This window comes from Leuciscus leuciscus (genome assembly GCF_965113295.1).
Source record: "Leuciscus leuciscus genome assembly, chromosome: 10".
Lineage (NCBI taxonomy): Eukaryota > Metazoa > Chordata > Actinopteri > Cypriniformes > Leuciscidae > Leuciscus > Leuciscus leuciscus.
This window is the reverse complement of record NC_138734.1, coordinates 19,089,511-19,115,743: the sequence shown is the minus strand read 5'-3', so window position 1 is coordinate 19,115,743 and position 26,233 is coordinate 19,089,511. Positions and strand designations below refer to the sequence as shown.

The following is a 26,233-nucleotide window of genomic DNA, read 5'->3' as shown; positions in this document are numbered from 1 at the left end:
CACACACACACACACACACACACACACACACACACACACACACACACACACACACACACACACACACACACACAACACTCACACTCTCTCTCTCGCTCTCTCTCTCACACACACACAACACTCTCGCTCTCGCTCTCTCTCTCTCACACACACACACACACACACACACACACACACACACACGATTATGTTAGTGTTATGTTACGATTGTCATTATATTGTAAAAACGTCTGTCCCCAAATCAATATTTGACGCGATTTGCCCCGTATTCTTGAGCACAGAACTGTTAATTTCTCCCTCGCTTACCGCATCTGGTTCTCTTACGAGAGGTCTCTCGTACTTGCGTAAGATATCTTACGCTAGGGGAAAACCTCTTTTCCTCGAGATATTGAAGCCAAAAATTATCCTTAATTTTGCAATAATGTAAAACGCATTGCAGCAGTATGCAGACATGGGCGAGACAGCTCGCGCGCCCATTGGCTGCTCTGCGGCAACTGCACCAGCCTATCGATAGAGGCTCCTCATGACGTCAGAACCAATGAGGGTGCTTCGCGCCCATTACGTCATGTCCCGCCGAAATCGGGTGGGGCCAGGGCTATAAACACGGCCCAGAGAGGCTGGTTTGGTCAGTTTTTCATCCCTTCAGCGGACTTCGCATCGCTGGATCCCGAGAGGAAGCCACGCCGTCTGAGCCAAGCACCCAGCGGGATTAGTGCATCTGAAGCAGCTGGTCGACATCTCGCCGCCTTCAGTCGCCGTTTCTGCTGACGCTTTCCGGCGTACATATCCTTTTCTCTGTTACTGTGTTTTGCCGCCGCGACACACACTCTCATTGCACTAAAAGAGCCGGGCGTCTTTTTCAAGACGCCCCTTCCCCCCCCCTACCCGCAAAGCTCGCCGGTGCGCCCGCTTGCCTTGCCTGCTTGGAGGATGATACCTGCTCTCCCTCTGTTCGAGCCGCGCAAACCGCGCCGTTCACAGGGGATGTCAGGAGCGGACGGTCACGGGGCTAGCTTTCTCTCTCCCTCTGTTCGAGCCGCGCAAAATGCGCCGTTCACAGGGGAGGCTGGAAGCGGACGGTCGGGGTTAGTTTTTTCGTTATGTACAAGAAAGCTACCCTGCCTCTGCGCCCCATTCACGCGTCAATCACCAGCGAAAGGAGAAAATAGCGTTTTAGTCCCGCCGAGGCTGGACTGACCTGACCTGAATTTTCTCACACATTTCTCAGTTCCCTGATCAGGCGACTGGAAATATAAATATTGCAGCGCCGGCAAGCAAACGCCGAAGAAAACATGTTGACGCTCTTATATGCTCGTGCATCTGAAACCCTTTGTGTTCCCCCCCTGTGGCTCAGTGGTGGAATCTTTGGTTTTTCACACGAGAGACCGGGGTTCGAATCTCGGTCTAACGGCAGATTAATTATGCCTCCAATGCTTCGCTCTGTCAGTTCCCTGAAAGGCGACTGCAGATGTGCATTTTGCAGCCAACGAGCGCGTTGTACAACCCGCTCGCCTGCACCCAAACACCGTTTCTATGGTTCCCGCGCGTCACTGGCGAAAGGAGAAAAGAGTGATAATGTCCCGCTGCGGCCGGGCCAAATTCTATTTCTCACACATTTCTCATTCCCCTCTGAAGTTCAGGCGACTGGAAATGTCATACTGCAGTGAGCGAGTCTGTTGTAATGCACGCACGCCTGCAAACAAACGCCAGCATGTTGACGCTCTCTGTTTCCATGGCAACTTCTCGCTCGTTCAGTTCCAGTAAATGCGACTGTTCCAGTGTATTCTGCAGTAAACAAGTCGGCGACACAGCACGCTTGCCTGCACACAAACGCCGCTTTACAGCTACCCAGATAAATCCCATAGAGTGTATTTTCTGGTGTTCCGGCCACGGCCGATGGTGTTATGAGTGTAAACAAAAATGCCCACTGCCCAGTGCTCATTCCTACACAGAAACACAGGTTTCTCTGATAATACTCGCGCTATATAAATGCCTTTGTGTCTTCCCCTGTGGTTCAGTGGCAGATTCTCAGGTTTTCACGCGATAGACCCGTGTTTGATCCCAGGTCTACTGGCAAAAAAAAATAAAAAAATATTTTTTTTTTTTTTGCCGTCAATGCTCGCTCTGTCAGTTCCCTGAAAAGGCGACTGCAGATGTGTATTTTTGCAGCCAACGAGCGCGTTGTACAACCCGCTCGCCTGCACCCATGCACCGTTTCTATGGTTTCCGTGCGTCACTACCTCCATTCTCACACATTTCTCTGGAAATGTCAATATTGCAGTGCACGAGCCTATTGTAATACACGCACACCTGCAAACAAACGCCAGCATGTTGACGTTCTCTGTTTCTATGGCAACTTCTCGCTCGTTCAGTTACAGTAAATGCGACTGTTCCAGTGTATTCTGCAGTAAACAAGTCGGCGACACAGCCCGCTTGCCTGCACACAAACGCCCAGTGCTCATTCCTACACACAGCCCGTCGCACAGGGCTCGCGCACATGAAATCGACCCAGATCGATTGCGCATTAAATGTGGTAAATGTGCCCACTGCCCAGTGTCCACAAACACTACGTTCTGCATGTCTCAAGGTTTCTGTAAAACGAAACCAACATGCATTCGCTCTGCTCAGGCAGACAATGCTCTCAGTGTTGTAAATGTGCCCGCTATCCCACGCCCACATTCACACATAGACATGACAGGTCTTACGGGACTCGCCCAGCCCTCCCCCTCTCGGTTGACCACCGCAGAGTCGTCGAGCGCGGGCAATCTGCCCGCTGTTATCAGCGCGCCCCCTGCCTCAAATGTCATAAGCGCGACGCTTATGTTGCAGCACACTGAAGCCCCTCTGTCGCTGAGCGACCAGAGCGCGCTTCGCATTCAACCCCTAGCCATTCGTGCAAACGCATGGGCAAGGCTACCCGGGGTTTCGAAGTGGGTGCTAGACATTATAGAAAGAGGCTATTCGCTACAGTTCGGTCGACGCCCGCAACGCAAAGCGGCGCAAATCGATACTACGGTGAAAAAGGAAGTAGCACACCTACTTCGGGCCGAAATAGCGAAGTTACTGAGCAAAGGGGCTATAGAACCCCTATCACAAGCTCAGAGCGAAGGGGGCATGTACAGCAGATATTTTCTGGTACCCAAAAAAGACGGAGGTCTCAGACCCATTTTAGATCTAAGACGACTAAACAAAGCACTTCTGAAACGACGGTTCAGAATGCTCACGACCAAGAAAATCCTCTCGCAAATTTGCCAAGGGGACTGGTTCATGTCGATAGATCTGAAAGACGCTTATTTTCAAATACAAATAGCGTCACGTCACAGGCGATTTTTGAGATTCGCCTTCGAGGGCCAGGCATATCAGTACACAGTCCTGCCATTTGGCCTATCCCTGGCACCTTGCGTATTCACGATGTGCATGGATGCAGCGCTCGCACCCCTCAGGCTCCGAGGCATACGAGTGCTGATTTATTTGGACGATTGGCTGGTTCTAGCTCGATCACAGTCGGAGCTCATAGAACACAGGACCATATTACTCGATCACCTCGAGAATTTAGGTCTCACAGTCAATTGGGCAAAGAGTTCACTGTCTCCCAGTCAGAAAATATCTTTTCTGGGCACAGATCTGGACTCGCTGTCTATGACAGCACAGCTGTCGCCGCAGCGCAGACTAAGTATTCAGCGCATGACAGAGATTTTTCGCCACGGCGCTTTAGTCCCGCTCAAAAAGTTTCAAAGGATGCTGGGTCTCATGGCTTCAGCATCCTCAGTGCTTCAGCTGGGTCTGCTTCGCATGCGCCCGCTGCAGTATTGGTTGAAAGCGCGCGCCGCGCAGAGCTTGGACCTCCGGTCTCGCGCGCCTCAAGGTCGATCAGAAATGCGTCGCAGCTCTGAAACCTTGGACAGTGACCGACTGGTACCGGTCAGGTGTAAGCCTGGGGACTTCCTCGAGTGTGAAGGTGGTGTCTACGGACGCCTCAACCTCGGGATGGGGAGCGCTGCTCGAGGGCAGACCGTTATTCGGCCAGTGGTCGGAACGGGAAAAGCTTCTGCATATAAACTGCCTGGAAATGATGGCAGTCGACAACGCGCTGAGGTGCTTTTGTCCCCAGATAAAAAGTCACCACGTCTTGGTCCGTTCGGACAACATGTCAGTGGTGGCTTATATAAATCACCAAGCAGGTATCAGATCCAGAATCCTTCACAGGCTGACGGAACGCCTCCTGGTCTGGGCTCAGCACAATCTGCGCTCGCTCAGGGCAGCGCATGTGCCCGGCCATCTGAATGTGGGACCAGACAGACTGTCCAGAAACAATCTGCCGACAGGAGAATGGTCTTTACATCCACAGACAGTCAAAATGCTATGGAGGACATTTGGCAGAGCGGAAATAGACCTATTTGCGTCTCAAGAGAACGCTCATTGTCAGGAATTCTTCTCCAAGAGCAGGGATGCGCTGGCTCACGTCTGGCCCCGCTGCCCGCTCTATGCGTTTCCCCCTGTCACGCTCCTACCCCAGGTGTTAGAGCGAATCAGGGAGAGCGGATGCCCAGTGCTACTCATCGCCCCATTTTGGACAAACCAAGTCTGGTTTCCAGTCCTGATGCAGCTGACGAGTACCGCCCCGTGGCCGATACCGGTGAGGAGGGATCTCCTCTCGCAGGCGAACGGTTCGATCTGGCATCCTCGCCCGGAGCTTTGGTCCCTACATGTGTGGGCCATCAACGGGTACCCGTTAACCTCCCAGCGGGAGTGTTAAACACGATCACGCAGGCTAGAGCTCCATCTACGAGGCGGCTCTATTCCTCAAAATGGTCTGTGTTCACTAGCTGGTGTACAGCGAGTGGCACTTCACCCTCACGCTGTGGGGTGCCGGAGGTTCTCTCCTTTTTACAAGAGCTTTTGGATAAGGGCAGAACCCCATCCACGCTCAAAGTCTATGTGGCGGCCATAGCAGCGTTCGCTGAACCACCGCTCGGCCAGTCATTAGGAAGGAACGATCTGGTCATTCGCTTCCTAAGAGGAGCTAAGAGGCTGAACCCTCCCAGACCACCCTCAGTTCCCGTTTGGGACCTTTCCATGGTTCTGGAAGCCATGAAAGGTGCCCCATTCAAGCCAATACAGTCAATAGACCTGAAACTCTTGTCTTTCAAAACAGTGTTTCTTCTGGCTCTCGCTTCAGTGAAGCGCATAGGGGATTTGCAAGCGCTCTCAGTGAGCACGACGTGTATGGAGTTTGGGCCGAATGACTCGAGAGTCATATTCAAACCAAAGCACGGATATGTTCCTAAATCCCTCAACACACCGTTTAGGGCACAGGTTATCTCCCTGTCGGCCCTGCCGGTATCTGAGGAGGAAGGGGACGCAGGCTTCCTTTGCCCGGTCAGGGCGTTAAGAGCCTATGTGTCTCGCTCATCTGTTTTCAGACAGACGGAGCAGCTCTTTGTTTTGTTCAGCGGACGTTCTAAGGGACTAGCTGCGTCAAAACAGAGTCTATCCAGATGGATAGTTGATGCTATAGCGCTAGCTTACACATCCAAGGGCCTGCAATGCCCGATAGGTGTCAAAGCGCACTCCACAAGAGGCATGGCCTCGTCGTGGGCTTGGTCCAGTGGGATTGCCTTGCAAGATATCTGTATGGCGGCAGGCTGGGCCTCCCCGTCTACATTTATAAGGTTTTTATAACCTCGAGTTTCCCGCTTTGCAAGCTAGGTTGCTCTCGGTTTAATTTTTCAGTATTGCCCGCCCGATGCTATCGGCTCGGGATGCTGAAACTGCTAGAGCGTCGATCACTGATCGCCTATATGCTTCTGTGGGCAGTACGTAAGTCCCCCATATTTACCAGTCCAGGCTGAGTTCGCCCTGGCTGTGTGGAACACTTGATATAACATGCTCTTATCAGAGCTCAATATTACAGGAATGATGCTATTCTAGCCCCTCTTCCCGGATTCTCTGTGAGTCCCTTGTGATTAGGCACTGTATGAGCCCCGGGCACCTGCCCTTGGGACTTTAGTGTTATGTCTCAAGCACGCACGGCGTTTTACATTGTGTTCCCCTAGCGTAAGATATCTTACGCAAGTACGAGAGACCTCTCGTAAGAGAACGTACTCGGTTACTAACGTAACCTCGGTTCTCTCTAGAAGAGGGAACGAGTACTTGCGTATCTTGCCGTGCATGCGTCATGTTCTGATTCGCCTCAGCGATGAAAAACTGACCAAACCAGCCTCTCTGGGCCGTGTTTATAGCCCTGGCCCCACCCGATTTCGGCGGGACATGACGTAATGGGCGCGAAGCCCCCTCATTGGTTCTGACGTCATGAGGAGCCTCTATCGATAGGCTGGTGCAGTTGCCGCAGAGCAGCCAATGGGCGCGCGAGCTGTCTCGCCCATGTCTGCATACTGCTGCAATGCGTTTTACATTATTGCAAAATTAAGGATAATTTTTGGCTTCAATATCTCGAGGAAAAGAGGTTTTCCCCTAGCGTAAGATATCTTACGCAAGTACTCGTTCCCTCTTCTAGAGAGAACCGAGGTTACGTTAGTAACCGAGTACGTTTTCTGGACTCGGAGGATTTTTTGCGCTTCGCACAACCAAATGTGACTACAGCCTCTCACAAGTTAGAAAGAAAACACAAAGCCAATCAGTTTAGCGATGTGTGTTCAGGAGGCGGGACTCAGATCTAAACCGTTTGTGTAATTGGCCAATTTTTTTTTAACGACGACAAGCCGGATGAAAACAAGCCGAAATGAACTGGTAGGAGTAACGAGGCTATTTTTAAAATGTAAGGAGTAGAAAGTACAGATAATTGCGTAAAAATGTAAGGAGTAGAAGTAAAAAGTCGTCTGAAAAATAATTACTCCAGTAAAGTATAGATACCCAAAATTTCTACTTAAGTAATGTAACGAATTATTTGTACTTCGTTACTTGACACCTCTGCCTCTTGTGTTCAAAATCAGGTAGGCCTATTGTATCTATATGAAAATATACTAGGTATGTGACGGTGAGAATATTTCCCCACCGGTTAATCAACTTGTGGCACCGCTGGGGGCTCTTGAATCGCTAACTTAAAAACGAAAGTAAAATATGTTCGCCTGCACAGACATTTATAATGGTGCGGAGCAGAGCGAGCGTTTTCAATGAATACCTATGGAAGTGGGAATATATGTATACTGTTACATTTATATATATATATATATATATATTTTTATATATATATATATATATATATATATATATATATAAATATAGCTGCGAGCAGCGATGGAGGGCCCAAGCCGGTGACACCACCACCGCGGTGCCTTTAGTGTAACTAAAGGCACCAGGGTGGCGGTGCCACCGGCTTGGGCCCGCAAGCTATATTTATTTATTATTTTTATTTTTTGTCAAACTTTCGGGCACTTTTGGGGCCCTTAACGTGCTCGAAAACTCTTGAAACTTTGCACACAGGTCAGAACCCGCGGCCAACAGGGCCGGGCTGAAGCTGGTACCCGGGCGTGGCAGGGGGGCTCGACAGCGCCCCCTTGAACGGGATCCGAACACTTGTCCATAAATCAAACACACTTGCATGTAATAATATGAAACTCTGTACACATATAGATCTCATCGGGCCGAACAACTTTCGTGCTCTAAGTTTTACGCCAACCCAACAGGAAGTCGGCTGTTTTGGGTTGTTTGGAAACGCATGCTGTGGAATTTGATGTACTCCTCCTAGAGAATTCATCCAATCGCCTCCAAACTCGGTCAGCATGAAGTCAAGACATTGAGGATGCTAAATTGCGGACGGATTTTTGATATCTCAAACGGTTTGGCTGTGGCGAGGAAACAAATTTATAGCGAATAAGGGACACAGGAAGTGTGCTATAACTTCAGCATACATTAACTGATCTTGATGAAACTTCTGCAGTGTGTTCGTTGTCAGAGGCCGATCACATGGATGTGACTACTGTGAGTCAAAGTTATAGCGCCACCAACTGGCAGCAGGAAGTTTGTCACTTTCAAAATGCTTTGAAATCACCCTCTTATTTTTACCCAATTTGCTTCAAACTTTATGTGTATAATGTAAACACACGGCAAATGTAGACCTGTGAAAGGATTATTGATATCTTAGATACTGTTGCCGTGGCAACGCATCAAACTTAATTTTTATTTTTTTTATGCTTTTGAGACTCTTAACATACTTGAAATTGCATGAAACTCGACAGACACATCACATTTATTAGCCAGTAGACATGTGAAAAGTTTCAGAAATGGGTGTGATGAGGGGCTCAGTAGCGCCACCTTTGGTCAAAAATGGGGGCTTAGTTTTACCTAGAGTCACAAAAATCGTTATGTATATTGGTCTCATCGAGACGGACAACTTTGTAATTTATAGTCATTAGCTGCGACCAACAGGAAGTCAGATATTTTGGTTTGAATGTGATTTTTTGGAGAATTCTCTCTCTCTCTCTCTCTGTATCTGTGTCTCTGTGTGTGTGGGGGGGGGTGTGGGGGATTTGTCTGTTAGGAGAAATTTGCTTTTATAATTGTTTTTCAAGGTTTCAGGGACTTTTGGGGCCCTTAACGTGCTCGAAAACTCTTGAAACTTTGCACACAGGTCAGAACCTGCGGCCATCAGGGCTGGGTTGAAGCTGGTACCCGGGCGTGGCAGGGGGGCTCAACAGCGCCCCCTTGAATGGGGTCCGAAAACTTGGTCCATAGATCAAACTAGCTTGCATGAATTAATATGAAACTCAGTACACATATAGATCTCATCGGGCCGAACAACTTTCGCACTCTTAAGTTATACGCCAGCCCAACAGGAAGTCAACTATTATGGGTTGTTTGGAGAACGCTTGCTGTGGAATTTGAAACACTCCTCCTAGAAAATTAATTCAATCGCCACCAAACTCGGTGTGCATGGAGTCAAGACATTGAGGATGCTAAATTGTGGACGGATTTTTGATATCTCGAACGGTTTGGCCGTGGCAAGGACACAAATTTATGGCGAGAAAAGAGAAACACGAAGTGTTATAACTTCTGCACACATTAACTGATATTGATGAAACTTCAGCAGTGTGTTCGTGGTAAGAGGCCGATCAGATGGATGTGACTATTGTGAGTCAAAGTTATAGCGCCACCAACTGGCAGCAGGAAGTGTGTCACTTTCAAAATGCTTTTGACAAAAGTGGGGGGGGGGGTTAGTTTTACCCACAGTTACAAAAATCAGGACGTATATTGGTCTCATCGAGCCGGACAACTTTCTAATTTACAGTCATTAGCTCCGACCAACAGGAAGTCAGATATTTTGTTTGAATGTAGATTTTTTGGATATTTCAGACTCAGAGTTTTTAGCTACTCCTCCTAAGTGGTTTATTTTATTCACACCAAACTTTTTCAACATGATGAAAATACATTAAAGAAGAACGGATATTAAATATCTCAAACGGTTTTGCTATGGCGAGGGATTAAAGTAATGTCAAAAAAGGAAACACTAAAAGCCTCATATCTTCTAAAAATTTTATTGTACGCCATTTATTTCTATATAAAATTATACAAATATCACAACTAAACCCATTTTATTCTTTTTTTTTTTTCAATTTAATAATTGTTTAAGTTTAAAAACATCCAGAATTTTTTTTTTTTTTTTTTAAATAAATAAATTATGTCATTCATAGTGCTATACTGCACTCTTGTGTTCAAAATCAGGTAGGCCTATTGTATCTATATAAAAATATACTAGGTATGTGACGGTGAGAATATTTTAACACCGGTTAACCCTCTGGGGACCAAAAACGCGCCCGCGCGTTTTGCTCGTTTTTTTTTTTAGCAATGAAAAATAAACACAAAATGCTCTGTTAATTTTGATCTTTCATTTTCGTGTAATACATCAATCGATCCTGTTCAGTTTCTATTTTTTTTCTGTATACTCACAATAAAAATAAAGTGTTTTGCTTTTTGACAAATAAAGAAAAACTAACATGATGCTATTTCTGCCTTCTCTCTGCCAGTAAACTCCCATTTGAAACGCGTTCGAAAATTATCTATAACTCCGCGAAAATTCAGTCAAACAGGGAAACAGACCCACGGGCATGAAGCTTGAGATCGCAGCTTTTAAATGAAGTAATTTATATAAAAAACAAATATTATCAGCTTCTGTAATCTGTATAAAAAGAGAGCGACTCCAGTCGAGCTCATTACGAGATGATTCACAGTAATTTGACCACGCCCCGGAGAGCGCGTGCTATTCAAACGCAAATTCTGAGAACCATTTCAGTCTGTGAAACGCCCCCACATCAACTGTAAACAAAGAGGCATAATATAGCCTACCTTATGGAGAAAATTTTCCGTGCTGATATGAGGAGCAGATCCCGCTGAGGAGTGAGGTAGGCTAAGTTATCCTTTCTCAAGTGTTAATGTGGAATAACGTTATGGAATAACGTTAGTGTAGGCCTATGTAAACAAAAAGATGAATCGCGTTTCTATAATATGAATCGCGTTTCTGTGAGATGAATGAAGGGTACATATTTGTAAAGACTGTTTAGCCTAAATATGAATCGCGTTTCTGTGAGATGAATGAAGGGTACATATTTGTAAAGACTGTTTACCCTAAATATGAATCGCGTTTCTGTGAGATGAATGAAGGGTACATATTTGTAAAGACTGTTTAGCCTAAATATGAATCGCGTTTCTGTGAGATGGATGAAGGGTACATAATTGTAAAGACTGTTTAGCCTAAATATGAATCGCGTTTCTGTGAGATGAATGAAGGGTACATATTTGTAAAGACTGTTTAGCCTAAATATGAATCGCGTTTCTGTGAGATGAATGAAGGGTACATATTTGTAAAGATACTTTTCTGCTCATATATATAAAATACTATTTTGTCAAAAATAAAGTCATAGACTAAGATGTTCCAATGTTGGCTATATTCAAACTAATGAATACATATGATAAAATGTAGGCCTATAATCTTTTTCTTTTTTTTTTTTACAAAGAAAGAGTACTTTTTTTGCAGAAATATTGCTGAAATTGTAATTATTGTTGTAATTGTAACCTTTTTAATAAAATAGCAAAACATATTTACAAGATAGATGTAAGCAAAATCTTAAATGGTCAATATAAGTCTTCTTCTAAATATATAGGCTATTTTGTCCTTGCATTGTGGCTCAGTCAGTGTCACACCTGAATGAATGGCTAATTATGCAGAGTCATTATGCAGAGTGGGTGGGACTGGGTAATCTAAGGTGTAAACTACTCCTCCCCCTCGCATATTGGCTTTCCAAGCAAAACCTGTTTTACACCATTTAAATCAATGTATTTTTTTTTTGTGAACAATAAAGCAAGACTATTTTCACATAATTTTGAAGCTAGAACTCCAAGAGAAAACATCCATTAGTCAAAAGTCTTGTGGCTACATATTTTGTATGAGTTTTGTGGTCTTATTTCAGCAACTTTCATTTTTATTTTTTTAAATAACCACGCATAAACATTATTCTCTTAAAAATACAAACATCTACATACATGTTGCTCGCATATTATGGTAGGCCTGTTTGTGCTATATAGAGTGAATTTACACCTTTGCCATTAACATGTTTATAAATAACTGAAAAAAGCACAAATGTCAGAGCATGTCAGAACATCTCAAGGGCCCCAAAAACAGCTTGGTCCCCAGAGGGTTAATCAACGTGTGACACCGCTGGGGGCTTTTGAATCGCTAACTTAAAAACGAAAGTAAAATATGTTCGTCCACACTGACATGGATAATGGTGCAGAGCAGAGCGAGCGTTTTCAATGAATTCCTATGGAAGTAGTAATGAACTAAAAAACGTTGACTCTGTTCTGCCCGTTCCTCGCCGTGGACGCGCACCGTTATGAATGTGTGTGCAGCCGTGAGCATTTTAGTTTCATTTTAAAATTAGCGCCTTTCGGGGGGCAGATTGCTTGAATTTATTTTACAAAAGCACAATGTTGTGCTTTATTTCGACTGTACACAAATATATGCTAACACTTTGCAGTTTGAATGGTGTCCTGTATGAACAAAATGACGGAGTATCTTTTTATGTGTCCACTGTTCAATCAGACCAACTTTATGATCATCACTTGTGGGGACCACCCTTTCTAAAGGTTCTAGAGGTATGAAAAAAATTAGGGATACTTACCATAGCTTCGATAATTTATACACGCCTTCAGATATCTGAATTGATGAAGTAATGATTTGACCATGCGTTATGGGGACTTTTGAAAAATCGAGTGGACATGTCTTATAGGGACCCACTTTGCATAATATTTGCATAATATTTGCATAATTCACACAACCTCCCATTAGATTTGTGGGGACCTAATTTGCATAATTCACACAACCTCCCATTTGATTTGTGGGGACTTAATTTGCATAATTCACACAACTTCCCCTTTTGATTTGTGGGGACCTAGATAGAACAATAAGTATATTACTAATGACAAATAATAGGCATTTATACAAAGTAATTCCTCAGATTGCATTTGTCCATTTGCCCTTAAAAATGGGTTCAATCTACAACCAAGCTTCACTCTTGCATAGAACACCTATGGCCAGTTTCACAGACCAGGCTTAAGATAGTCTCAGACTAAAGTGTGTGTTTAAGCCGTTTTAACTGAAAGCACATCTTAAATTAAGTCCTTTGTGTCCAAGTGCCATTGTTTTGTCTCAAGATGCACACCAGTAATGCTTATTTCTAAGACACGTTTATAAAAGCTACTTAAATGTCCTAACTGAACTAAAGGCCTAATCCTGTCTGTGAAACCAGGCCCTAGTGTTGTGCTTGTAATCATCTCCTCAACATGCAGAATATTTGTTTGGATCGATTGATTGTTCCTACAATTGATTGGAATATTAGTGTGATTGAAGTGGATTATATGTGAATGGAGAACTTTTTCACTGCAACATCAAAGGATTGCATGCAAGTAGTGAATTATTGTCTGGATATTTTCAAACCCATTTCATACCCACAAGTCAAACAATTAAACCTTTCCACTTCAAACTATTCTTTCTATAATTGTAATTTTTTCAGCCAACCTCCCAGCATCAGCTGCTACTCATTCACCTGATACTTATAAAAAATAAAACAAAATCTACTACTAATTGAGCTTCAACACATTAATTCACATTACAATTGCTGAATTCAACTTTTATTGAGTTCAACTTCACATATTACCTCAAAAAGTCCTGATATAAAAATAATTTAAAAAAATCTTAAATCTTTATCTTTCACACATGCTTCCTCTCACAGACATGTGAATTTAAACAAACTACAACTTTAGAATAACTTTGTTGTTCGACCAATGCTTTCTGGCCGGTGGCCTTCATCACGGTCATCATAAAACAGTGCAAACATGACACACTGTTTGCCGTATGTTTTATGATGACTGTGATCAAGGCCACCAGTCGGAAAGCATTGGTCGAACAACAAAGTTATTCTATAGCCTACAAGTGTTGCTGTTGTTTTAAAGGGTTAGCAAACCCAAACATGTTAACCCTTTAACATCTTTTAACAAAACCTGCCATGACAGAGTTGCATCTTCACATTATTATTATTTGCACTGCAATTTATTTTTGTAAGCTGTAATGCGATTATAAATGTAAAACTTCACGGTCTTCCAATCGCCGTTCTTAAGGGCTTCTGGTTCAACTTTTAAACATTTGTCACAGTCGCTCTTTGCTGGTAGAGTGAGCGATATGATGAATCACTTCATGTGCCTTTCCACCGCCTGCACCTCTGTCTGCTGCCAGGGTGTCCTCTGGGTACTTTTACCTAAAAGTGGACAGAAAAAACTATTTAAATGATAAAGTGTGTGTGCTGGAATTCCAATCCGAAGTTCTGAATCCTATTATCAGTATTTATTAGGTCTGGTTTGTAACGTAAATGACTCTGGGTCAATGCGAATTAGCTCAAGAATATAGGGAATTTGGGAAATATTACTAATCATAACTCATGGTCATAATTCATAAATCGCATATACATTACTTTATCAATTTTCGGAAATACTTCGTTCTGTAACTGGTCTCATCATCAGTCATTCGTCCAGCGAATAAATGTAAGACTATCAGTTAACCCCCTGAGGTCTACGGTATCGCCGGCGATACCAGCTCGCTTTTTTTTTATCAATGTAAAAGAAACTCATAAATACTCTGTTGACTTTGATTTTCCATAGGAGTTTCATACATCAATCGATTCTGTTAAATGTGTATTATTTTTGTGTATACTCACAATAAAAACAAAGTGTTGTGCTTTTTGCCAAATAAAGAAAAATAAACACGAAGCGAGTTCTGCCTTCTCTCTGCCAGTGAAGTCCATTCTGAAACGCGTCCGAAAATGAACAATAACTCAGCGGATACTCAGTCAAACAGGCATACAGACACACAGGCATGAAGCTTGAATTCTCTTCTTTTAAATGAAGTAATTTATATAAAAAACAAATATTCTCATCTTGTGAAATCTGTATTAAAAGAGCGATTCCAGTCGAGCTCATCTCATCTCATTACGTTATAATCGGCCCCGCCCACGGAGAGCGCGCGCTATTCAAACGCAAATGACTGAGACGATCCCATACAAACTGTGAACGCCCACATATCAGCTCGAGAAAACACATCAAGTTTATTCAGATCATTGCACTTGTCTACACTGTCTCGCAGCGCTGTGAGGAATAATAATAATGGAAAACTTACCTCAGAAGTGCTGGTATTTCGAGGAGCAACGGATGGAATAATGTAGTAAGTTTTTTTTTTCATTCTCAAGTAAATCGCGTTTCTGTGTGAATGAATGAACGGCAGAGATGCGCTGTTTACCACAACTCGCAAAAAGACGGTTTAAATTTGAATTGCGTTTCTGTGTGTGAATGAATGATCTGCTTTTAGCAAACTATTTTGCTATACTGAGTAAAATCGATTGAAATATGTTGAAATAAAATGTATTTGTATTAGCAACGTATTAAACTGCAAATTAACATTTATATTCCTTATAATAAAAACGAAATACCTATTTTACTGACAAATGAAAGACAACATTTCGTTGATTAGTTTTGGATAGATTACACATTTTTACTGTAAAATATCTGCCACCTCAAATAAGCTTTTGTTTGCCAATTTTTGTTAAATATTGTTAAATATTGTTATTGTTATATAGTATGTTTTGTCAATGTAGGCTATATTCGAAGTTTGAAATATGTATGATAAAATGTATACTTTAGTTTTTACAAAGCAAGATTACACTTCAATTGTTGTTGTAATTGTAACCTTTTTAATAAAAAAATATATATTTACAAGGTAGATGTAAACAAATTTTAAAAGGTAAATATAAGCATTTTCTTTAAATAATTTTTATTGTGTTTTATTATTGACAAATTTGGGGAGAGGATACATATTCCAAAACTGAAAATACAGTATGAGAATTAACTGCACAATTAATAGACATGTTTTCCTTGGATATTATACAATTTGCAAGCAAAATTTGTAAAAAAAAAAAAAAAATTGACATGCTTCCAACTGTGAACCAATTTGGTAGAATATATATATATATATATATATATATATATATATATATATATATATATATACTGTATATATATTGCTCTTGCATTCTTTCTTGTGGCTATAGGTGACACACCTGAATGAATGGCTCATTAAGTATGCGGGCCCCATTGTCTCCCTCAGGTGTGAACCACTACATATGCATGATGCTGTTGAATGGTTGACGCCCCTTGCGCATATTGCCTTTACAAACAAAAAGTGTTTTACAAGATTTAAATCAATGTATTGTGTTATGTGAATGATAAGGGCAGGATGATTTTCACATCATTTTGAAGAAAAAACTCTAGGCAAAGACATCAATTAGTCAAAAGTCTTATTGACACGTATTTAGTATGTGTTTTGTGGCCTTATTTCGGAAACTTTAGTTTTTAGTTTTTTCAATAACCATGCATAAACATTATTCTCTCGAAAATACAAACATGTACATGCATGTTGCTCACATATTATGGTAGCCATGTTTGTGCTAAATAGAGTGTAATTATACCTTTGCCATTAATATGTTTATAAGCAACTGAAAAAAGCACAAATGTCAGGGCATGTCAGAACATCTCAAGGACCCCAAAAATCCCTCAGACCTCAGAGGGTTAAGAAGGAGTATCCCTGTTTACAAACTCCAAGAAAGTTTTATCTTCTGGCCACGAACATCAAACTTTGAGTTTATGAATTAAAACTACTCAAGGTAGTCTATAATATCGAGCTTGTAGCTTAGATCTTTGATTTCATTGACTTACAAGGTGGGTTTTCAAACACAGAGACAGTTAAAAGTATAAATGGATTTTTAATAAATGTAAACTAGAGAGATTATATGAGCTACAATATAAACGTATGTAAAAATGCAAACAATAAAACAAACAAACATTTAACCAAACAAAAACATAAAACATCGCGTGGTCAGAATGAAATGAAAGAAAGAAAGAAAGAAAGAAAGAAAGAAAGAAAGAAAGAAAGAAAGAAAGAAAGAAAGAAAGAAAGAAACAGAGAGAAGAGATAGAGGGTAACTTAATTCACAGACCTAAGAGCTCGACACCTGAAATCAGCTTTTAGAGCGAGATACTTGCAAGATTCTGTGCTCTTTCAGTGTGGTGCTGAAAAGGGGGCGCGCGTGTGCGCGTGTCCGCGTGTCCGGCTGGTTTGCGTCTAGCTTCGTCTTCTGGGTCGTTTCGCAAAACGATGTAAAGGCTCACTTGAATTTAACGTTACCGAGAAAGTTCAGATCATTTCCCTTGTGGAGGGGAAAGGCGAGTAGGAACTTAGTTGCAAAAGAACGGCAGCTTCTACATGACGCGGGGCATGCGTCCAGAGGCCCAGGGCAAGGCCTGTCCAGCTGGTTGCGTTGGGAGGAGAAGCGCTGCGCGTGGAGGAGAAGGTCAGAAGAGAGGATGAGAGTTGAGAGAATTGTAAACTGAAGGTTCAGACTTTTAACAGTGTCCCGTGTACGCCTCCTTTTGCGTGGAGGGCGAATCATCTTAGCGCATTTCGAGCGGAAGGTTTTCCTTTGTCCGGTTAGACGCGCCCACTCGAATGAGTCATGATTGAGATCGAATTTGAGAAGATTTGCTCCAGACATATGAAAGGTCTCAAACGATACAAATTACTGCAATTGGTTATCGAAATTTAACTCCGTTAGCTGGAGAGGATTACAGAGATATCAAAAATAGAATATAGACGTAGCAATGCAAAGAGACATTATTATGCATTAGTATAGGCATTTGCAGTTCTATTAATGTTACAATAGGACATATATGCTTTCCTATGGTTTACACACACCTCTAGGGGGGGGGGGGGGGGGGGCTGTCATTGTCGCTACAGGTTATTATTATTATTATTATTATTATTATTATTATTTATTAGGTCTTTTATTAGTCGGATAGTCGCAGGACATAAAGGCGCCGGCGCGATCATTTAACTTTCAATACTCTGTCATTTTATTCATACAGATAAGAGTAATGCAAACTGTAAAGGTTCAACTTTTATTTCTGTAAACTCACAATAACTACAAAATGTTGTGCTTTGTAAAATAATGAAAACAATCAGGATGTGCTTTCTGCTGTCTCAGTGAACTTGAGCGTCACAGAAATGAGCCGAAACTCAGCGTATACTCGCCTCACACACGAGAAATATATCTATAGAAAGCTTGAAATGTCTGCTTTTAAACGAATCAATTCAAGTGGAAAATAAATATTCTCAGATTATGTAATCCGTATGAAACGCGGAGATGACGAGTCCACATCATCGACTTAATCTCTGCAGCCGAAAATATCAATAAATTATTACAATGTTTAAACAGTCTCCTTCTGTTTTTTCAAGACACACTCAATCATTATTTTTGCCGGTGCGCTGTGGAACTTTAAGTGTGCGCTTGAGCGCTAATTAGGCTATGTATTATATAGGCAATTAAAGGCTCATTATTATGAGTTATGGCTTATTAATATAAAAATGCGATTAGTTGACTAATAACTTAAAATGAACGACTACTAGTCGACTAGAAAAAAAACTTTAGTCGAGGGCAGCCCTAGTATTTATGTCAGCATCTATATTGCAAGAGAAATTAATTTGCATTCTACCTATAAATAGAATTACACTGTCAATCAAACAGTGATTTTTACATTCAGTCACTTGGCCTGAAATGATCATTGGATAAAAGGAAAATATATTAGGATCAATGTCTTGGTTGCAAGTAATTTTTATGCATCCATCCACTCAAACTGCTCCAGGGGTTAGTTATTACTGATTCACTGTTTTAATTATTAGAACAGCTACAGTTCCTACTAGTGCCACAAAACACCTAGTAGATTCTAGCATCAACCAAGTAACAACTACAGATGGGTTCCTGAGCATTATGATCTAGAAATTCAAGTGTAGAGGAACAATTTAGGGCTGCCAGCAGAAACAGTTATGTGGCAAAGTGTTCAAATCGCTAATGTTTTTGTGGAAACGGCTCAAAAGGGAAACGGCAAAAAACTAAATCAGCATTTAGTGATCTGGTCTGAGATCTGGGTGTTAAAGTGCTCCTAAAGGGTCTAATTTAGTCTTAGAAATGTGTAAAGAGTTCACCTTTGGAAGAAGGTCTAGCAGCACGGGCTCCTGTAGGCATCTCTTCATCTGATGGTGGTCTGGGTCTCTTGGGTGGAGGAGGCATGTCATTCCTCTCGGTAGGAGGAAGTGCCATCTCTGCAGATGGTTCTATGGAAAATAATCAAAGTTCAAAATGTTCAGAAAGATACAATTTAAATGTACTATAGAATGCTGACAATACACTGTTATTTGTCACACTTATGCACTAATTATTTAAAATCATTGAAGTACAATAAACCCTAAACCTGCGCAATTGTTCATTATTGCAAGTATAATTGAACTACATCTTTCCAGCAGACATTTAATCAAACATAAGCGCAAGTAAATTGAGTATAACCATTTTATTTCATGTCTTAATCATCTGACATGATTCGTTTTGTGCCATGACACAACACGAGAAGAGAGCAGATCAGCTAGTGTTTTACGAAAATTGTACAAGTTTCTCCTATGAAATATCATTTTTATGGTAGTAAACTCACAAAAAATATTCACTCCAGAATGAATGTTTAGTGTAATTTAGTTGAAGAATAGCTTGGAGGCATTTGATTCATTACACAATGAGCCGTTTCATCAAAAAAGCATTTGTTCAGCATACTGAAGCATCTTCTTTAATGTTGGCTATGATGTTAGAACAATGTTTTTGTCTGTCAGGTCTTCACAAGTTACGTGACTGAAAACTATGAATAACTGCAAAATGTAGTAGTGTATTTTGACAGTAATACAAACCGTCAACAGTAGATGAACAGTGTCCCTCTTGTATGCTCCCGTCTTCCTCATCACAGTCAATAACATTTTCTGTGGAAGTTCAAAAGTACAGCTTAACAATGGTATATAATGGATCGTAAACACGTGGTATATGAATAGATGGTAGGGGTGTAACAGTTCACAAAATTCACGGTTCGGTACGTTTTCGATACAGCAAAAAGAAAGAAATGCCAGAGAAATTCTTGATTTAATTTTAATTCTTTTTTTATTAAAACTAACATCATAAAGTATGATATTTTTTTTTACTTTGAGCAGTTCTAGAGCTATAATTGACTCTTCTTAGGAGCATATAAAACAAAACAGCTCCTTGGAAAAAGTGAAATGTAATATTGTAGTAGTTATAAACAAAGGTTTATTTTAGTTCAGATTAACATTTGAGGGCAGCAATTGTATTCATAATGTCATTATGGCCCTATTGTTTTCGTAAGGATTATTAGGGCCCAAGCCCTGAAAGGGCGAAGGCCCTATTGTTTCCGGTAGGATTATTAGGGGCCAAGCACAGAATGTGCGTAGGCACCTATTGTATCTGTTGGCGTACCAAAAATAATTCTTCTTTTTCTTCCGCTCTGGGAGTCTATGGCAGCCCATAGAACCGATCGCGGGAAAGTTGTAATGGTTTGACATTCTGATAGAGGACAGTCCCAACATTAAATACACCAATTTTGGTGTGTCTAAGTCATTCCCTCTAGCGCCACCAACTGTCCAAAGTTTCACTCATGTTTATTCTAATAACTTTTGAACCACAAGGGCTAGAAACAAAATTCGTTTTTCCTCTGATTCCTGACCTCATGACGATTCGATTGCACCCAATGACGTCATTTTCCGTCATGAAAAGTTTTCCGCCATTTTGAATTTTCCGAAAAAGCTACTTTTTCGAACTCCTCCTAGGCCGTTGCTCCAATTTCCATGAAAATTGAATCAGATCATCTACAGACCATGCCGACAAAAAGTTATGGAATTCAAGTTGATTCGCTTAGCAATTTTCGAAAAAACCCACAAACAAATTTTACGTAGCGCTTGCGAAAACAGATGTAAGGCTGTATCTCCGCAACGCTTTATTGGATTCAGACCAAAGTTGGCACATGTCATCACAAGCATGACCTGAGGCTACATGCTGCGTTTCGGCGCAGCGCCACCTACTGGTCCGGAGATATGAAAAATGGCTATTTTTGCTTATAACTTCTGAACAGTTTGCCCAAAAATCATCAAATTGGTCTCGTTAGATTCAGGCCAACATGCTGAGTCGACTGATATCCAATTTGACCATATCGGCCATTTTGGCTGTCGGCCATTTTGAATTTTGTGCTAAAATGCTGTATTTTAAGAACGCATGAATGGATTGTTACGAAACATGGTATGGGTCATCAGCACGATGCCCTGAAGGAGCGTGAGAAGTTTCGGAACAGCGCCACCTTGTGGTCAAAAGTTATAACAACATTTCCAAAAAGGCTAATAACCTTTGAATCAATCTGCCTATTGAAATGCCACTGGTCTTAATAGATTCCCTGGGTCACGCTGAGAACATAGATACCAAGTTTGCCATATTTGGCCGAACTTCCTGTCCGCCATCTTGATTTTTAGTCAAAACCTACTTTTTCGAACTCCTCCTAGACCGTTTGTCCGATTTTCACCAAAATCGAATCGTATCATCTCCACACTGTACCGACAAAAAGTTATGGAATTCGTGTTGATTCGTCAAACCGTTCTCAAATACTGCGCAAACAAATTTTACGTTGTGCTACAGCTACAGATTTAGTGCAAAAGTACTAAATCGCCCATAACTCCTAGACTCCGTTTGTCCTAGACTCAAGTGTCTTACACCAATGTGATCCCTGGCTCAAGGCGGACAAAATGGCCATCTCCAATTTCGATTTAGGCCCGAAAAATGTTCTGCTATGTCAAATTTTTTCCGAAACCTACTTTTGCGAACTAGTCCTAGGTTTTTCGCCAGATCGGAACCAAACCAGTCTAGGACATTTCTCTGGACTCTCTAGATCAGTAATTATCGAAAAAAAGATGAACTTTTGCATTTGGGTGGCTGTAACAGGGTCATTTAGAAAAGGGGCGTGGCAAAATACACTAAAAAAGCCTATAAATCCCAAATGAAAACTCAGAACTTCACCAAAATTGATGAGCCTATGTGTCAGAACATGGTGAGGAAGCATGCAGAGTTTCATGGAGATCGGACCATAGGTGGCGCTATAACTGGCAAAAAGCCTTCATTCTTATTAGGGGTTCAAGCATGAAATGCTGAAACCCTATTGTAATTGTAAGGATTCGTAAAACGCATCGTGCAGGCCAAACCGTAAGGCCTAGAGACGTGAAACCTGGCCAGATGGTAGGCCTCAATTTGGGGACAACCTATCAGAGTATGACCCCGAATGGCCCATAGGTGGCGCTACAGCGACCAAAAGTACAAAATCGCCCATAACTCTTAGACCGTTTGTCCCAGGATCAAGTGTCTTATATCGTTGGAATCCTTGGCTCAAGACGGGCAAAATGGCTATCTCCGATTTTGATGGCGGCAGGGAAAATTTTCTGCTATGTCGAATTTTGTCCGAAACCTACTTTTGCGAACTAGTCCCTGGTTTTTCGCTCGATCGGAACCAAACCAGTCTAGGACATTTCTCTGGACTCTCTCGATCAATAGTTTTCGAAAAAAAGTAGAATTTTTGCATTTGTTTGGCTATAACAGGGTCATTTGGAAAATGGGCGGGGCAAAATACAGTCGAAAGCCTATAAATCCTAAACAAAAACTCAGAACATCACGAAACTCGCTGAGCATATGTGTCATCACATGGTGAACAAGCGTGCCGAGTTTCATGCAGATCGGACCATAGGTGGCGCTATAAATGGCAAAAAGGTTCCCTTATTATTAGGGGCCAAGCACAGAATGTGCGTAGGCACCTATTGTATCTGTTGGCGTACCAAAAATAATTCTTCTTTTTCTTCCGCTCTGGGAGTCTATGGCAGCCCATAGAACCGATCGCGGGAAAGTTGTAATGGTTTGACATTCTGATAGAGGACAGTCCCAACATTAAATACACCAATTTTGGTGTGTCTAAGTCATTCCCTCTAGCGCCACCAACTGTCCAAAGTTTCACTCATGTTTATTCTAATAACTTTTGAACCACAAGGGCTAGAAACAAAATTCGTTTTTCCTCTGATTCCTGACCTCATGACGATTCGATTGCACCCAATGACGTCATTTTCCGTCATGAAAAGTTTTCCGCCATTTTGAATTTTCCGAAAAAGCTACTTTTTCGAAACTCCTCCTAGGCCGTTGCTCCAATTTCCATGAAAATTGAATCAGATCATCTACAGACCATGCCGACAAAAAGTTATGGAATTCAAGTTGATTCGCTTAGCAATTTTCGAAAAAACCCACAAACAAATTTTACGTAGCGCTTGCGAAAACAGACGTAAGGCTGTATCTCCGCAACGCTTTATTGGATTCAGACCAAAGTTGGCACATGTCATCACAAGCATGACCTGAGGCTACATGCTGTGTTTCGGCGCAGCGCCACCTACTGGTCCGGAGATATGAAAAATGGCTATTTTTGCTTATAACTTCTGAACAGTTTGCCCAAAAATCATCAAATTGGTCTCGTTAGATTCAGGCCAACATGCTGAGTCGACTGATATCCAATTTGACCATATCGGCCATTTTGGCTGTCGGCCATTTTGAATTTTGTGCTAAAATGCTGTATTTTAAGAACGCATGAATGGATTGTTACGAAACATGGTATGGGTCATCAGCACGATGCCCTGAAGGAGCGTGAGAAGTTTCTGAACAGCGCCACCTTGTGGTCAAAAGTTATAACAACATTTCCAAAAAGGCTAATAACCTTTGAATCAATCTGCCTATTGAAATGCTACTGGTCTTAATAGATTCCCTGGGTCACGCTGAGAACATAGATACCAAGTTTGCCATATTTGGCCGAACTTCCTGTCCGCCATCTTGATTTTTAGTCAAAACCTACTTTTTCGAACTCCTCCTAGACCGTTTGTCCGATTTTCACCAAAATCGAATCGTATCATCTCCACACTGTACCGACAAAAAGTTATGGAATTCGTGTTGATTCGTCAAACCGTTCTCGAATACCGCGCAAACAAATTTTACGTTGTGCTACAGCTACAGATTTAGTGCAAAAGTACTAAATCGCCCATAACTCCTAGACTCCGTTTGTCCTAGACTCAAGTGTCTTACACCAATGTGATCCCTGGCTCAAGGCGGACAAAATGGCCATCTCCAATTTCGATTTAGGCCCGAAAAATGTTCTGCTATGTCAATTTTTTTCCGAAACCTACTTTTGCGAACTAGTCCTAGGTTTTTCGCCAGATCGGAACCAAACCAGTCTAGGACATTTCTCTGGACTCTCTAGATCAGTAATTATCGAAAAAAAGATGAACTTTTGCATTTGGGTGGCTGTAACAGGGTCATTTAGAAAAGGGGCGTGGCAAAATACACTAAAGAAGCCTATAAATCCCAAATGAAAACTCAGAACTTCACCAAAATTGATGAGCATATGTGTCAGAACATGGTGAGGAAGCATGCAGAGTTTCATGGAGATCGGACCATAGGTGGCGCTATAACTGGCAAAAAGCCTTCATTCTTATTAGGGGTTCAAGCATGAAATGCTGAAACCCTATTGTAATTGTAAGGATTCGTAAAACGCATCGTGCAGGCCAAACCGTAAGGCCTAGAGACGTGAAACCTGGCCAGATGGTAGGCCTCAATTTGGGGACAACCTATCAGAGTATGACCCCGAATGGCCCATAGGTGGCGCTACAGCGACCAAAAGTACAAAATCGCCCATAACTCTTAGACCGTTTGTCCCAGGATCAAGTGTCTTATATCGTTGGAATCCTTGGCTCAAGACGGGCAAAATGGCTATCTCCGATTTTGATGGCGGCAGGGAAAATTTTCTGCTATGTCGAATTTTGTCCGAAACCTACTTTTGCGAACTAGTCCCTGGTTTTTCGCTCGATCGGAACCAAACCAGTCTAGGACATTTCTCTGGACTCTCTCGATCAATAGTTTTCGAAAAAAAGTAGAATTTTTGCATTTGTTTGGCTATAACAGGGTCATTTGGAAAATGGGCGGGGCAAAATACAGTCGAAAGCCTATAAATCCTAAACAAAAACTCAGAACATCACGAAACTCGCTGAGCATATGTGTCATCACATGGTGAACAAGCGTGCCGAGTTTCATGCAGATCGGACCATAGGTGGCGCTATAAATTGCAAAAAGGTTCCCTTATTATTAGGGGCCAAGCACAGAATGTGCGTAGGCACCTATTGTATCTGTTGGCGTACCAAAAATAATTCTTCTTTTTCTTCCGCTCTGGGAGTCTATGGCAGCCCATAGAACCGCTTGCGGGAAAGTTGTGCAATTTGGCAGACTGATAGAGGACAGACTGAACAGTCACCATAGCAAATTTGGAGTCTCCAACTCATTCCCTCTAGCGCCACCAGCTGTCCAAATTTGCACTCACGTTTATGCTAATAACTTTTGAACCACAAGGGCTAGAAACAAAATTCCCTTTTCCTCTGATTCCCTAGCTCAAGACGATTCGATTGCACCCTATGCCGTCATTTTCCGTCATGGAAAGTTTTCCGCCATTTAGAATTGTCCGAAAAACCTACTTTTTCAAACTCCTCCTAGGCCGTTGCTCCGATTTTCCCGAAAACTGAACCAGATCATCTACAGACCATGCCGACAAAAAGTTATGGAATTCAAGTTGATTCGCTTAGCAATTTTTGAAAAAACCCACCAACAAATTGTACCTAGCGCTTGCGAAAACAGACGTAAGGCTGTATCTCCGCAACGCTTTATTGGATTCAGACCAAACTTGGTACATGTCATCCCAACCATGACCTGAGGCTACATGCTGCGTTTTGGCACAGCGCCACCTACTGGTCCGGATATATGAAAAATGGCTATTTTTGCTTATATCTTCTGAATAGTTTGCCCAAAAATCATAAGATTGGTTTCGTTAGATTCAGGCCAACATGCTGAGTCGACTGATATCCAAATTGACCATATCGTCCATTTTGGCTGTCGGCCACTTTGAATTTTGTGCTAAAATGCTGTATTTTAAGAACGCATGAACGGATTGTTACGAAACTTGGTATGGGTCATCAGCAGAATACCCTGAAGGAGCGTGAGAAGTTTCGAACCAGCGCCACCTTGTGGTCAAAAGTTATAACAACACTTCCAAAAAGGCTAATAACTTTTGAATGAATCTGCCTATTGAAATGCCACTGGTCTTAATAGATTCCCTGGGTCACGCTGAGAACATAGATACCAAGTTTGCCATATTTGGCCGAACTTCCTGTCCGCCATCTTGATTTTCAGTCAAAACCTACTTTTTCGAACTCCTCCTAGACCGTTTTTTCGATTTTCACCAAAATCGAATCGTATCATCTCCAGACTGTGCCGACAAAAATTTATGAAATTCGTGTTGATTCGTCAAACCGTTCTCGAAGACTGCGCAAACAAATTTTACGTTGTGCTACAGCTACAGATTTAGTGCAAAAGTACTAAATCGTCCATAACTCCTAGACCGTTTGTCCTAGACTCAAGTGTCTTACACCACTGCGATCCCTGGCTCAAGGCGGACAAAACGGCTATCTCCAATTTCGATGTAGGCCAGACAAATTTTCTGCTATGTTGAATTTTGTCCGAAACCTACTTTTGCGAACTAGTCCTAGGTTTTTCGCCAGATCGGAACCAAACCAGTCTAGGACATTTCTCTGGACTCTCTCGATCAATAGTTATCGAAAAAAAGATGAACTTTTGCATTTGGGTGGCTGTAACAGGGTCATTTAGAAAAGGGGCGTGGCAAA

General features: G+C 42.0%; 1 protein-coding gene and 1 long non-coding RNA gene across 2 annotated transcripts; one reads left to right on the top strand and one right to left on the bottom strand.

Moving 5' to 3' along the window:
* Nucleotides 1–1,898: 1,898 nt before the first annotated feature.
* LOC309508171 (uncharacterized protein) lies at nucleotides 1,899–12,693 on the top strand (the record flags this gene model as incomplete). The annotated part of the gene is made up of 3 exons (XM_082182696.1): nucleotides 1,899–1,960; nucleotides 2,475–5,061; nucleotides 12,667–12,693. The coding sequence occupies exons 1-3, from the start codon at nucleotides 1,905–1,907 to the stop codon at nucleotides 12,691–12,693; spliced, it is 2,670 nt and encodes an 889-aa protein (XP_082038822.1). The 5' UTR covers nucleotides 1,899–1,904.
* Nucleotides 12,694–13,621: 928 nt separating this feature from the next.
* LOC309508592 lies at nucleotides 13,622–19,779 on the bottom strand. Its single transcript, XR_014209584.1, has 3 exons — nucleotides 19,343–19,779; nucleotides 18,596–18,724; nucleotides 13,622–13,766 (listed from the first exon to the last, which is right to left on the bottom strand). It is a non-coding gene; the product is annotated as an uncharacterized lncRNA (long non-coding RNA).
* Nucleotides 19,780–26,233: the final 6,454 nt, after the last annotated feature.